The 15,990-nt window shown below is 34.3% G+C and overlaps 1 protein-coding gene across 1 annotated transcript in view; it reads right to left on the reverse strand.

Moving 5' to 3' along the window:
• UNC13C (unc-13 homolog C) overlaps positions 1-15,990 on the reverse strand; it is a 559,379-nt gene that overhangs the window by 139,339 nt on the left and 404,050 nt on the right. Inside the window, exon 19 of the mRNA XM_078079321.1 lies at positions 7,213-7,339. Within this exon, the coding sequence (XP_077935447.1) occupies positions 7,213-7,339 (127 nt within the window). The remainder of the gene's footprint in view (positions 1-7,212; positions 7,340-15,990) is intronic.

A 15,990-nucleotide genomic window follows, 5' to 3' on the forward strand; every position in this document is an offset into this window, starting at 1 on the left:
TGAATTCAGTAAGGTTGCCAGATATGAAAGTAATATACATAAATCTGTTTCACTTCTATACACTAATAATGAACTATCAGAAAGAGAAATTAAAGGAAAAAACCTATTTACAATTGCATCAAAAAACACCTAGGAATAAATGTAGCCAAGAATTTTAAAGAACTGTACTCTGAAAATAATACATTGATAAAAGAAATTGAAGATGACACAAATAAGTGGAAATATATACCATATTTGTGATTTGAAGAATATTGTTAAAATGTCTATACTACCCAAAGCAATCTACAGATTCAGTGCAATCCCTATCAAAATTCCAATGGTATTTTTTACAGACTAGAGCAAACAATCCTGAAAATTGTATGGAATCACAAAAGACCCCAAATAGCCAAAGCATCTTGAGAAGTAAGAACAAAGCTTTAGGTGTCACTCTTCCTGATTTCTTAACTATACTATAAAGCTATAGTAATCAAGCACACACACACAAACACACATAGATCAACAGAACAGAATAGAAAGTCTGGAAATAAACCCATGTTTATACATGATGAAGAATATACAATGGAGAAAAGGCCATCTCTTCAATAAATGGTGTTGGGAAAACTGGACAGCTACATGCAAAAGAATAAAATTGGACCACTTTCTTACACCATATACAAAGATAAACAGAAAATGTATTAGACCTAAATATAAGACTTGAAACCATAAAATTCCTAGAAGAACACATATGCACGAGCTCTTGGACATCTTAGCAATATTTTTTTTTTTATCCATTTCCTCAAGCAAGGGCAACAAAAGCAAAAATAAACAACTGGGACTACATCATACTAAAAAGATTTTGCACAGCAAAGAAAACCATCAACAAAACAAAAAGGTAACCTACTGAATGGAAATAATATTTGCAAATGATATGACCCATAAGCTGTCAATGTCCAAAATATATTAAAAAAAAACCTCACCAAACTCAATATAAAAACATCCATTTAAAAAATAGGCAGAGGGCCTTAACAGACATTGCTCTAAAGAAGACATACAGATGGCCAACAGACACCAAAAGATGCTCAAGATCACTTATCATCAGGGAAATGCCAATCAAAAAGCACAAGATATTGTCTCACATTTGAAAGAATGACTATATATTATAAAAAAGCAAACAAGAAATAACAAGTGTTGTTGAGGATGCAAAGAAAAGGGAATCCTCATGCACTGCTGGTGGAAAGTCAAAATTGTGCAGCCACTACGGAAAAATTTATGGTGGTTCCTCAAAAATTAAAAACAGAAATATCGTATGATCCAGCAATCCCACTTCTGGGAATTTACCTGAGGAAAATGAAAACAGTAATTCAAAAAGACATATATACCATTACATGTTCATTACACCATTATTTACAGTAGCCAAGATATGGAAGCAATCTAAGTGTCCATCTTATAATAGATGAATGGATGAAGATGTGGTATAGATACACAATGGAATGTTAGCTATAAAAAAGAATGCAATCTTGCCATTTGTGACAGCCTGAGTAGATCAAGAGGATATTATGCTCAGCGAAATAAGTCAGACAGAGAAAGACAGATGGCATATGATTTCACTTACATATGGAATCTAAGAAAAACAAAAAACCAAAAACCATGCAAAACAGAAACAGATTCACTGATACAGAGAAAAAACTGGTGGTTGCCAGAGGTGAGGAGAGGGGAGGGATGGGTGAAACAGAGTAAGAGGATTGAGAGATACAAACTTCCAGTTATAAAATAAATAAGACATGGAGATACAATGTATAGTATAGGAAATATAATTACTAATAATATAACAATTTTGCATGACAGATAGTAGCTAGATGTATGGTGGTGATCAATTTATAATGTTTGTAAATGTTGAACAATTATGTTGTACCCCTGAAACTAAAATAATATCTTATGCCAACTACATTTCAATTAAAAAATAGACACAATGGTTATATAGTTGTTTCTTTTTTGAAAGAGTGTGTCTTTTATTAGATTAAGATAGTTCCCTTCTATTCTTAACTTCTAAGAGATTGTTACAATAAATTGATACTGTATTTTATTAAATTATTGTTCTGTGCCTACTCTAATGACTGTAGGGATTTTCTCTTTCATTCCTTAAATGCGGTGAACTGTATTCATTGCTTTTAAAATGTTAAACTAATTTTATATCTCAGGAATAAACACCCGTTGGTCATGTTATATTAGTCTTTTTATAAACTACTGGATTCTATTGGCTAATATTTTACTTTTTAAATATATTTTCAGAGAGAAATTGTTCTTTAATTGTATGTCATATTCCCAATAGGTTTCAGTAGTTGAGGATATGCTGGCCTCAAAAAATGATTTGAAAAGTGTTCCTGTCTTTTTGGAACAATTTGTGTAATATTGGTGATATTCTTCTTTAAACAGTTGGAAAAATTCTGTTTGGAGCCATCTGAGCCTGGAGTTTCTGTTGTGACATGATTTTTAACTATGTATTCAAATTTTAAAAGTTATGGGCCCATTCAGATTTTATCTTTTTTTTAATTTTAGCTAAGTTATATAAAGGAATTGGTACGTTTTTGTCTAACTTTTCAATGTACTGGCGTAAATAATGCCTTAATATATTTTATCTTTCTGGATCTTTAGTGATGTCGTTTTCTAGTAACAATAATTTGTGACATCTGTTTTCCTTTTTTTTTTTTCCATTGGCCTTGCTAAGTCTTTTTTTATTTTTATCATGTTTTTCAAGAACAAACTTTTGGCTTTGCAATTTCTTCTATTTTAAAATTTATTTTTGCTCTAGGTCCTGTTGATCATTTTCTCCTTCTACTTTCTTTTGACTTAATTTGTTTTTTAAACTAGTCTTATACTATTGATTTTATACCTTTCTCCCCCTTCTCTCTATAGAATTAGAAGCTATACACTTTCTTCTATTTCCTGTTTTAGCTGCAATCCACAAGTTTCAACATGCGATATTTTATTATCACTTAGTTCAAAATATTTTGTAATTTACACCGATTTCTTTTTTACTCAGGTTTTAGAGAGTTCTGCTTAATTTGCCTATCTGGTCATTTTCTAGTTATCTTCTTGGAGTTGATATCTGGCTTAATTCAACAGTGGTCCAAGACCATACAGTATATATTTCAATCTTTTAAAATCCATTAGACCTGCTTTATGGTCCACAGAATAGTCTATTTAGGTAAATGCACCATGTGCGTGTGATAACAATGTGTGTTTTGTCACTGCTGGTCATAAATTGTAGATGGGTGTGTGTGTGTGTGTGTGTGTGTATAAACAATTCCCACAAAAAATTGTGGAACCTCCAGGTGACCAAATACAGATAGATAAATATCTTTAAGTGTGTTATTCATGTTGTTGAAACTTCTGTATTTTAACTGACTGATTCTTCAGTTGCTGAAAGAAGTATAATCTCCAAGTAGAATTGTTGAGTTGTTGGTTTTTCCTTTCACTTCTGACAATTTTTGCTTTATGTATTTTGTTGACATGTTATGAGATACATTTACAACTGATATATCTTTTTGAATTGCTCCTTTAATCATGAAATATTTCTCTCTCAAATTGTTTTATTGTTATATTTCTTATTTTGAAGTCTATTTTGTTTAATATTAGTATAGCTGTGAAAATTTTACACCAATTATTGTTTTCATCCTTTACTTAACCTTTCTAGACACTTACATTTTAGGTGAATAAATTACAAGCAAGATAGTCTGGGATTTACTATTTTATCTGTAGGACAATATTTGTTGAATAGAGTATTAATCCATTTATATTTAATGATTACACTTAATCTTCTGATAAATTTAATTTTAAAGACATCATCTTGCTTCCCCCCCCGCCCGCTAAATTTCCTGCCTGCTCTTTATTTTTCGCATTCTCCTTTCCTGCCCTTAGGTATGTTTGTTTTACTCTCCCTTCACCCTATTGTTTTATGGATGCATAGTACTTATGGGGTTACACTATAAATTATAACACCCTCCATGACACATTAAAGGATTTTTACATTGAGTATTTTACACTTGCTAAACAATTCAAGGATCTTATAAATATTAACTCCATTTATTGCTTTTCTACCCTTTTATGCTGTTGTCTTGTATCTTAATTCTATGTACCTTTTCTTCTACAGATTTTTTTACTTTAAATAGTTAACGTATTTTTAAGTGCCCTTCTTTGCTTACGTTTTCTAATGTATTTTATCATTTACTACATTACTGCATTTTTATCTTCAGTCATTTTCCTTCTATCTGAAGCATGCCTTATATATTTTTGGTGAAGGTCTGCTGGAAATGGGTTCTTTCAGCTTCTCAGTTATATAAATATACTTATTTCATCTTGTTTTGAAAGGACATTTTTGATGCTTATAGAATTCTAAGTTATTAGTTGTTTTCTTTCAGCACTTAAAAGATATCACTGCAGTGTATTCTGGTTTTCAGTCCCTCCTATTGAACAATCATCCAAGATTGTTACTGCAGCTCCTTTGAAGGTAAAGTGTCTTATCTTCCTTGAGTCCAATAAATGGGAAGATTTTTTTTTTTATTCTTTTCTGGTTTTAAGCAACTTTATATGATATAATGACAGGTAGTTTTCCTTGCTTTAAATATCCTGCCTAGGATTTATAGAAATTCTTGAACTGTGGCTTCATGTTTTTCATCCAATTTGCAAAATCCACACCTAGTATCTTATCAAACATTGCTCTGATACTGTTCCTTCTCTCTTCTCCTTTTCTGGGACTCAATTCTTTGCGTAGTAGACCTTTACAATTTGTCCCATATATCCCTTATTTGATTCTTTCCTCTATATTTTGTATTTTTTTGTTTGTTTGTTTCTTCCTCTGTTTTTATATGGATATTTTCTCCAAATTTGTCTTCCATTTCTTTTATCCCCTCTTCTACTAGGTACAATCTGCCATTAAGCCCATTTATTACATTCCTAATTTCATCATTTTTCAGTTCTGTAGTTTTTATTTTATTCTTCTTATAAATCCTATTTTTCTGTGGAAATTCTCTCACATTTTGAAGTTTAGATCAAAGTCTATGTCTGATAAGTCTAATATCTATTTTTCTCTTGGATTTTATTCAATTGGTCCTGTTGCCTGGCAGTCTTTAATTTTTTTGTTGAATATTATACATTGTCTATGAAAAGATATGGAACCTTTGATTGGTTATTTCCTCTACAGAAAATCTAAATTTTTCCTTGTATTTGCAGGGAGAGAGTTATAAAGTAGACAAGGCTGATTTCTAGGGCACAGCCCTCAGGGATCTCACCTGAAAGTCTGGTAAGTCTTGTTTCTTAGGAAGTCTTCACCTCTAATTTTTGTCTGTCCAGCATTGTGAGGATGCTGAAGTGTCTACTTAAGTTTTAATCCTCTCAGTGCCTTCTTTCTACACCTGCTTATTTCTGCCTCAGTCTCCATACATGGGCAGATTAAGAATCAGAAAATACCTCAGGGAGAAAACTGTATGCAAGGTGCTGTGCTTACTTTTCTGTGGTTTGCATTTCTCTAGGACTTTGGTCCTACAGGTCCAAGCAACCTTCATAGTACTGAACACAACGTTTATTTCTCTACCCCACGGACATTGCTATAAGCTAGGCTACTGTTCTCTGTTTGGTCACAATGACCTGCATTGCGAATTGGCAAATGCATGGGAGCAGGGAGGATAGAGAAAAAAACTGCAGCAAATACAGGATTCACCTCAATGCATTTCTCTTCTCTCAGGGACCATAGTGTCTCAATTCCTGGTTGCCTTGCTTGCTCTCTGATGCTGTTTAATTTTATTCAGCTTTTATATTGGTGTTCAGTGGGCATGTCAGTCTGATTTTAGTTAGTGTAGTTTAGTTAGTCTAGACAGAGTCAAAGCAGAAGTCTCTGGCTAATAGCATCTCTTTTTTACTTCCCTATTCCAAGTCAGTATTACCAGCTGCTTAGGCACTTATACTTCATCTTTAATTCTTTCCTATTTCTTTTATCCTCATATGTATTAGTTGACAAATTATGTAAATTCTACCTCAGAAATCTCTCTCCCACACATACTCATCCTATACATTCTTACTACAATCACTCTCTAATGTGTACAGACTTTAACTAGTCCCAGTATCCCACTGTATCTTATAAACTTCTATGAGAAAAGTCACATTAAAGGGAAATTCTAATCTCATCATTACATTACTATCTTCTAACTCTCTTTCCTGTTGCCCTATCTTTGCCTCTTCCAATGCCCACAATGCCTCATGAATGTGGGGCAAGCTTCATAGCATTTATTTATAATAATCTAGTTCAAAACTACTTTTGCTACCTACTCCTTTGGAAACATACTCTATACCCCACTATAATGACATTTCCCATGGACCATAGCCCATATATTCCTACTTCCATAATAATGCCCATAACTTTACTTCCAATCTAAATGCTTTTCTTGTCATCAACTGACCTAATTTTCAAAGTCTGCATCAGTGCTACTCCATCCATAAAGATTATGCAGAGCCCTCCAAATAGGGGTAATGTCTCTCTTCTGTGAGAACCCACTGCACTTTGTGCTCCTTGAATTAGTACTTATTTAATTTTGCCTTGCTTTATCATGATTTTTATACTTATCAGTATCTCATCAAGTACAAGCTTCTTTCAGGGTGAGGTCTTTATCTTATTCACTACTGTCCTATAGCACTCGGCACAGTGCCAGTATATGAAAGACCCTCCTCAACAAAATTAAATAGAATTCTGAAAAATACGAGATGCAGAGTATTACAAGTTTGCGTGCTTAGAAATATATTTGATATAGGCATGTTTATGAAAAATGTTATCTGTTTAATTATAACTTCTATTTTAGAAATATTAATTTCTAAGATATTTTCTGTTTGAATTAAAGGGAATTGAATCTGATTCTAGAGCTCAGTATACAGATACCCTCATTTTCCCAATAAAATCTGAGCTTGAGCACTTTCACAGAAGATAACCTCATCATGTGAGCCATATCCTGTTTTGTGTTTCTTTTTCTTTGAGTTGAATATCTGAGTTAAGGCATAGTTGAAAAATGTAACACAATTCAATTAAATATGGTCCCAAAGAAATGCAAGTCATTTAATATTGATTTTATAATAGAAATGTCTGCATTCAAGCAAAAACTACGAGAAGAGATTTTAAGGCTGCATAATTCAGGTATAATTTTTATAGGACTATGAATTGAGAAGTTGGGGGTGAAAATCACTACTTACAAGGAGTATTCAGGAACAGCATCCTTGAAGGCAGGAAGTTCTCGCACATATTCATTATAAAACCATTTCACTTTGAAATGCAAATTCATATAATCGGTGCTCTTGCATAACTGCTTCTTCTCATGTTCTGTAACAGATAAAACCAAACATTTAATAAAGTTTGGTTTGCCAACAATGCTGCTGTATTCCAATCTACTTTTATTGGTAGTATTTTAAAAAGGAAGAGAATAGTGTATTTGAGGTAAAAGCAAAGGGAATTGTTAAAGACGGACCTGAAATTTTACAAAATCCCAAAAGTACCATAGATCCTATGTAGAACAGATCAAGTAGTAATGACCAGTAACTTGCATGTTCTAATGTGCCTTCCTGAAAAAGGTGAGAATTCTGATGTTAAGAGTTGTAACATGCCAAAAATTTTCTGTTTATTTGCAAGCTTTCGTATTTTGACTACCTTTAGCCTATTGCAAAGTTTCAGACAGATTAAAACTCTAAGCATGAATAAAACATGAATCAAACTAGGAGACATAATCCTTGATAAATACTGGAAATGTGAATTAGTAGATCACATTTCTGGCCTGGATACTGAACACTTAAAGAATTAAGAGTTGAAAAGGAGAGGAAATATATCTAACTTCTAAGCCAGATGATTTCTTCTTCCCATTTTAAGTTCATCTAAAATTATTTTGCACCCTGTGGCTTTTTTTGACATTTCTTTAGCAGGATTTCCTAATATGTGACATTTTTTCTCTCTAGCTTAGAATGTGTAGCTTAAAACTGTTTCTCTTTTTTTTTTTTTCTTTAATCTGGATATATAGTAGTGGGGAAGAGAGACAAGTAATAATATTACTGAACATGTTTATCTCTGTTCCTCCCCTGCCCCCAATATTAATATCTTTGCCAATTCTGGCCCTAAGTATAGACATAAGCAAACCCCAAATATCCCAGACTATATTTATGTTGAAGCGTCCTCTAAGAAGTTCTGGTTGAGGTCTATGGATCTTTTTTTAAGCCAAGGGCTTTGATTTATAGTAGAAACATCCTATACTTTATATTCTAGACTGAAAATACTAATTGAAGCAATTAAATTGTTATACAAATTGAGGGTATCTTTGCTTTCCAAAACCCAACTATAGAGGGACTTAAATCCCAATGATAAACACAACCCCAAACTGAACATTTTCAAAGTATCTAAACAATGATTAATTCAAGACAATTTGTAGAGCAGCGAGAGAAAGAATACACATATATACACAGAAACAAGAATAAATAGTACTTCTAGACTAAATTCCCAAACAATATTATGAACTAGGTGATGTTTTGCTTCAACTCCCTCCAAATTTATTCCATTCATTCTATCTTTTAATGTCTGCTCTCCCCTCCCCCTCTCCTCAGATGTCTAGTATCCCTCCACACCTTAAGGGAAGACATTTATTTGATATACTCATAGGTAGGGATTTAATTCAATCCTACCCTGAAACCCAGACAGGAGAAGATCCTTGCCCTAGAACCCACACACTAAGAGGGCTCTACTCATCACAAATACAAACTCAAAAATTAAATAGATTGTGGATTCCTCTGTCACTTGGGATCTCACACTCGGTGCTGGCAGAGTAAGCCAGGACCCAAAACATCTGCGCTTGTGACTAACACCACCTGCTCTTATAATTAACACCCTGGAAGCCCCACAGAAACACTTTGGACCATCTTTTGTTTTATATCCTAAAAACAAAAGGTGACTATGTCCAAATGCTACTAAGGTTTGCAGACTGCCATTGCTAACAACAGAAATAGATACTGTTTTGGAGTATAGGAAGAAATTTGAGCTATGGAAGCATTTAAGTAAGAGAAAGGGCGAAATAACTCACCAGGTTCTTTCTCTGGATGGCATAAATGCAACAGGTTATTTCCTAACCAAGTATTATTTTCAAGCTTTAATAAGCACCATTTTCTTTCGTTTCAATGTATGCATTGGAAGGCACTCATGAATCAATACAGCATGCAAAACAGGTGTACTTGCTGCCTGGGGAATATTTTGACTATTAAATGATTCACATTACTCTCAAAGTTTGTATATGGGTAATTCTAGATGTAATATACATGAAGCCTCATATTCCTTGCCAACTGGATATCTACTGAATTCTAGAATTATCAATAGTTTTATTTTTGAAATTTAGATTTATGAGTTCTAACTCATTAAATTTTTGTTTATTCAAATGATTTACATAAAAATTTATATGAGATAATAATTGCATTTTGTCCTCATTTTAATAAATATTTTTAAATGTCTTAGAAGAAAGTAACTTTCTGCAAACCATGTATGAACTCTATCTGAAAGCACACATGGAAATAATTTTAAATTTTTTGTATTTATAATTTAAATTACATCTTTATTCAAATCATGTCAATTTTGAATAACATTTTATTTTTTAATCCTTTAAATATTAAGAATATGTGTAAACTGTAAGTGGACCTCAGGGGGAAAAAAAGGTTGAAAAGAAATAGAAAAGAGTTCAATGACAAGGTATATTTAAATTTTTTAAACCAGGAAAAAATTAAAGAGAGCAGACATCATGTGACTTGGGGAAGGTTGTATTATTTGTCATGACTGTAGATAGAATGCAAAACTTTTAAAATGTTTTATTATAACTGCATAATCTGTAACCATGCTAAAATAAAGATGAAAATACACATTTTCTTAAAGAAAAATACAATAATTTATGAAATTTATATATTTACTTTGAAACCTAAACACTGCCACCCAGAACACCTATATATACATATTGATAATTAAGTTGTATTATCTTTGATATTTTGCCAACTTTCAGCATATTAAAAAAGAACTGTTGCACGTTTTTAATCTCATCAATATAAAAGCACATTTATTTGTTGAGGCAGGAAGATAGAGCTACATTTTATTTAACAGTTTGTTAGCTTGATTTAGAAATTATAAATATTTAGGTCTATGATATGTGGGCCTCCATTTGTGCTCTTGACTTTGCAAATGTTAGGGATGAGTCTGATGTGATGTGTTACCTCTTCCAAGATGTTTGCACATTAACAGAATCCTGAAGGTAAGGGCAACCCAGTTCCAGCTAATACCAAAACTGTTTACTGAGCATTTATCTTGTGCTAGGTTATGTGGGAGGCACTGTGGATATAAAGATTAAGTGCACAGAGCTCAGGATGGGTGACATATAATAATACATTTAATATAACATGGCAAGCATAATGATTTGATATGCACAGGAGGATGCTGTTTCTTGGAGGAGATGAATTTAGCCCCAATTTTGTGCTTTAGGTGAACAACCAAGAAATGATTTATGAGTAGTGGTTCAGTGCACAAAGAAGAATTTGAGTCAAAGGACACATATAAAATACAACTTTTTACTTTAGGAAATACTATTTAATATATATGTGTCTCTTTCATGAAACTGTGTAACTATATCTCCAATTAAGACTTTGGGCTTTTCAACAGAATACACATTCTTCTTGAGTGTACATGGAACTTTCTCCAGAACAGATCACATACCATGTCACTAATTAGTGCTCAACCAATTCAAAAAGACTGGGATCATTCCCCACATATTTTCAGACCACAATGCTTTGAAACTGGAACTCATTCACAAGAGGTAATTTGGAAAGAACTCAAACACTTGGAGGTTAAAGAGCATCCTACTAAAAAATGAATGGGTCAATCAGGAAATTAAAGAAGAATTAAAAAAATTCATGGAAACAAATGAAAATGAAAACACAACGGTTCAAAACCTTTGGGATACAGCAAAGGCAGTCCTAAGAGGGAAGTATATTGCAATACAAGCCTGTCTCAAAAAATTAGAAAAATCTCAAATACACAAGCTAACCTCACACCTAAAGGAGCTAGAGAAAGAACAACAAATAAAGCCTAAACCCAGCAGGATAAGAGAAATAATAAAGATCAGAGCAAAAATCAATGAAATAGAAACCAGAGAAACAGTAGAACAGACCAATGGAACTAGATGCTGGTTCTTTGAAAGAATTAATAAGATCGATAACCCCCTGCCAGAGTTATCAAAAAGAAAAGAGAGAGGACACAAATTAATAAAATCATGAATGAAAGAGGAGAGATCATGACCAAGAAGGAAATGCAAACAATTTTAAGAACATATTATGAGCAACTATATGCCAACAAATTAGGCAATCTGGAGGAAATGAATGCATTCCTGGAAACTTATAAACTACCAAAACTGAAACAGGAAGAAATAGTAAATCTGAACAGACCCATAACCAGCAAGGAAACTGAAGCAGTAATCAAAAACCTCCCCAAAAAACAAGATTCCAGGGCCAGATGGCTTCCCAGAGGAATTCTACCAAACATTTAAAGAAGAATTAATACTTATTCTACTGAAGCTATTTCAAAAAACAGAAATGGAAGGAAAACTTCCAAACTCTTCTTATGAGGCCGCATTACCTTGATCACAAAACCAAAGACCCCATCAAAAAGGAGAATTACAGACCAATATCCTTGAGCATAGATGTCAAAATACTCACCAAGATACTAGCCAATAAGATCCAAAAGTACATTAAAAGGATTATTCACCATGACCAAGTGGGATTTATTCCTGGGATGCAAGGGTGGTTCAGCATTTGCAAATCAATCAACATGATAGATCACATTAATAAAAGAAAAGACAAGATCCATATGATCCTCTCAATTGATGCAGAAAAAGCATTTGACAAAATATAGCATCTTTTCTTTTTTTTTTTTTAATTTTTTTTATTGTTATGTTAATCCCCATACATTACATCATTAGTTTTAGATATAGTGTTCCATGATTCATTGTTTGTGCATAACACCCAGTGCTCCATGCAGAACGTGCCCTCCTCAATACCCATCACCAGGCTAACCCATCCTCCCAACCCCCTCCCCTCTAGAACCCTCAGTTTGTTTTTCAGAGTCCATTGTCTATAGCATCTTTTCTTGATTAAAACTCTCCAAAGTGTAGGGATAGAGGGGACATATCTCAATATCATAAAAACCATATATGAAAAGCCCACAGTGCATATCAGTCTCAATGGGGAAAAACCGAGATCTTTTCCCCTAAGGTCAGGAACACAACATGGATGCCCACTCTCACCGCTGTTGTTCAACATAGAGCAAGAATTCCTAGCCTCAGCAATCAGACAACAAAAAGAAATAAAAGGCAATCAGATTGGCAAAAAAGAAGTCAAACTCTCACTCTTCACAGATGACATGATGTTTTATATGGAAGACTCCAAAAGACTCCACCCCAAAATTGCTAGAACTCATAAAGGAATTCAGCAAAGTGACAGGATATAAAATCAGACACGAGAAAATGGTCAACATCACTCAGCATCAGGGAAATATAAATCAAAACCACAATGAGATACCACCATACACCAGTTAGAATGGGTAAAATTAACAAGACAGGAAAAAACAAATGTTGGCGAGGATGCGGAGAAAGGGGAGCCCTCTTACACTGTTGATGGGAATGCAAGCTCGTACAGCCACTCTGGAGAACAGTATGGAGGCTCCTCAAGAAGTTAAAAATAGAGCTACCCTACGACCCAACAACTGCACTACTAGGTGTTTACAGATGCAGTGAAACGAAGGGGCACCTGCACCCCAATGTTCATAGCAACAAAATCCACAATAGCCAAATTGTGGAAGGAGCCAAGATGTCCTTCAACAGATGAATGGATAAAATGGAATATTACTCAGCCATCAAAAATGATGAATACCATTTACAATGATGTGGATGGAATTGGAGGATATTATGCTAAGTGAAATAAGTCAATCAGAGAAAAACAATTATAATGTGATCTCACTCATATGTGGAATATAAGAAACAGGGCAGAGGGCCATAGAGAAGGGAATGAAAACTGAATGGGAAGAAATCAGAGATGGAGACAAACCATGAGAGACTCTTAACTATCTGAAACAAACTGAGGGCTGCTGGAGGGGAGGTGAGTGGGGGAATGGGGTAATTGGGTGATGGGTATTAAGGAGGGCATGTGATGTGATGAGCACTGGGTGTCATACGCCACTGATGAGTTGTTGAACACTACATCTGAGACTAATGATGTACTATGTGTTGGCTAATTGAATTTAAACTAAAAAAATAAAAGACTTTCAGCTTTTTTTCCCTTCTCTCTACTCACGTTTTTACATGTTTTAGTGAGTTTGAGTGAACCTTATATTTATGTTGTACCATAAAGAGAAAAAGTTTACCAATCTTTGCTCCTTACAATGAAGCCATCTCTTTACTTCAGAAAGCAGGTAAAAGCCAGTTGTGGGCAGTGTCCCAGTCAGTTTTTCAGGTAAAACCTTCAGTTTATTTGCATAATCCCTGTATACTTCACTTCTCCATGATTACAAAAATCTTCCCTCCCTCCGTATTTGGAAGCTCTGCTCAGAACACACAGATCATCCCAAACTCATTCTCTTCGACTCTGCAAGCTCCCTGCATTCCCACACTCCCCTCCTTCCTGCTGTTCCCACAGTTCCAGAAAATAATCACCTCTATGTCTAATTTTCTGTGGCCACACAGTAGCCAGACTCCTCTCCCTTCTTCCCCACCTCCCAAGTCTTTCCATTGTGGATCAGTATGGGAGAGGAGACAGGAAGGATGCCAATTATCCTTTTGTGAAATGAAATCTGGTATTGCTCTAGTCCAGAGACCACCGATTCTAGTTCCTAAGAATATATCTGATAGGATAGCTCAAACTATCAGGATTTTACCAGCCTGTTTGCAGAAAATAAACTTAGAAGATTACTATTAGTTTCATCCTTATAGAATTGCTTTCACACGCATATGAATTTGTTTCCATCCCTTGAAGTCACATATTTCTCATGCACTATCAACTGGTATTTACTGCTGTCTGTGGACAGAAACAGGAGACCAGTACCATCTGTTTTCATATTCTGCCAGTTCAACAAGAATAATTGACATCTTTACATGCATTATGCACTTCAGCTGATACAGGAAGAGGTTTCCAGTTTTTTGAGTTAGTTGGTGATGTATGTCTGATCTTGAGGAAAATCCAAACAAAATTGGAAAGGGTATGCGACCGTATAATAAGGCCCATCTGTGATGTTTGTCTTTAGGTAGCAAATACTAATTATAATTTAAACTTTTTTTTAGCAGGGACCTGTAATCACCATAAACCTCAGTACTTCTGGTGGATTTATCTAATTGGTTACCAAGCCATGCCCTTTTCCTCCCAGGCACACAACCAGACCACATTTCCCAACCTTTATTGCAATAGTCTTGCCCTATGACTAAATTTCGGGCTAAAGCAATGTATGCCATTTCCAGTCTCGCTCTGAAACACCTACTGTGAAATAATCCTCTTTTCCCTCATTTGCTGGCCAGATGCAAAAGATCCAGCTGAGGATTTTAAGGCTCTAGGGAATCACGGAGCCACTAGACGGTAGAAGTCTGGGTCCCTGAGCCAATTCTCAGGAGAGAATTGCCCAATCAGAAATACCTTAATTTATGCAAGTAAGAAATAAACAAACTGATACTTTGTTAAATTATTTGTTATGGAGTTAGGCTACATGGGATTATATTCTGTTGCTTCACTAAAAGGTTTTCAAAGATTGAGACCCACTTGCTAATTAACCTCCAAACTACTCTGCTTTCTAAATTCCTCCTTCTTTTATGTATGTATATGCATATATCTATATATTCAGATATGTATATTCAGGCTATCCCCTTGTTATGTTAAGAAAACAATAAATAGGCTCTGAGAGAAGAAAGATCATAGAAGTAAAATACACAGGCTTTGTGGATAGACTAATACCACTTTTTTTTTTTTGTCAGCCTTTTTTCATACTTGTGGGCTCTCAGCTATATTTTGAGTAGATTATTATTACCACTTAAATGATTCTATAAAAAGCGAGCTGTTATTGTTCCAAAATCCATATGCCTGTTTTTCTTGTGTCTTTATATATTCCTCCCATAATGTGTAATTATATATTATAAGGAGACATTTCAAATAAACTACAATTACATCTTAACTACACCTACCAAATATCAATGTTAAGAGATATCAAATTCAAGAATATTCTTCAAATTATCCTCTGCTTAGTGGTAGACCACATTGACAAAGGTGCATTTATCTCATACAATGTAAATGACTCTTAGAATTTATTTAGCCATCAATCCTCCTACATTTTTAATTTTGGCAACAAAGATTTAACTAGCTCATTACATTTACAAAGTAAACATTTAATTAGTTTCCCAAATTGCAGTACAATAATTTTGTACAAAATTTAATCTTTGAATTTCAATGATAAATATGAAGATTTTGCTACCAGTATAAAAATGCTTTGCTAAAATTATTCAAAGAAAAAGCTTGGCAGGGTGCCTGGGCCTCAGTCGGTGAAGAATCCGACTCTTGATCTCAGCTCAGGTCTTGATCTCAGGGCCCAGCATGGAGGCTACTTACAAAAAACAAAACAAAACAAAACAAAAAAAAAACGAGGGGCGCCTGGGTGGCTCAGCTGGTTAAGTGTCTGCCTTTGGCTCAGGTCATGATCCCAGGGTCCTGGGACTGAGCCCCGCATCGGGCCCCCTGCTCAGTGGGGAGTCTGCTTCTCCCTCTACCCTTCCCTCCTACTCATGATCTCTCTCTCCCAAATAAATAAATAAAATCTTTATTAAAAAAAAAACAAAAAAACTTTGGCAATTCAATTTGGAAGTATATGCCTGTACTCCTTTAGATGGTATTTACCAGCATTTTCTTGAAAAGAATATTTTTTTTCCTGAAAGTTAG

This window comes from Halichoerus grypus, chromosome 8 (genome assembly GCF_964656455.1).
Source record: "Halichoerus grypus chromosome 8, mHalGry1.hap1.1, whole genome shotgun sequence".
In the NCBI taxonomy this organism is placed as follows: domain Eukaryota; kingdom Metazoa; phylum Chordata; class Mammalia; order Carnivora; family Phocidae; genus Halichoerus; species Halichoerus grypus.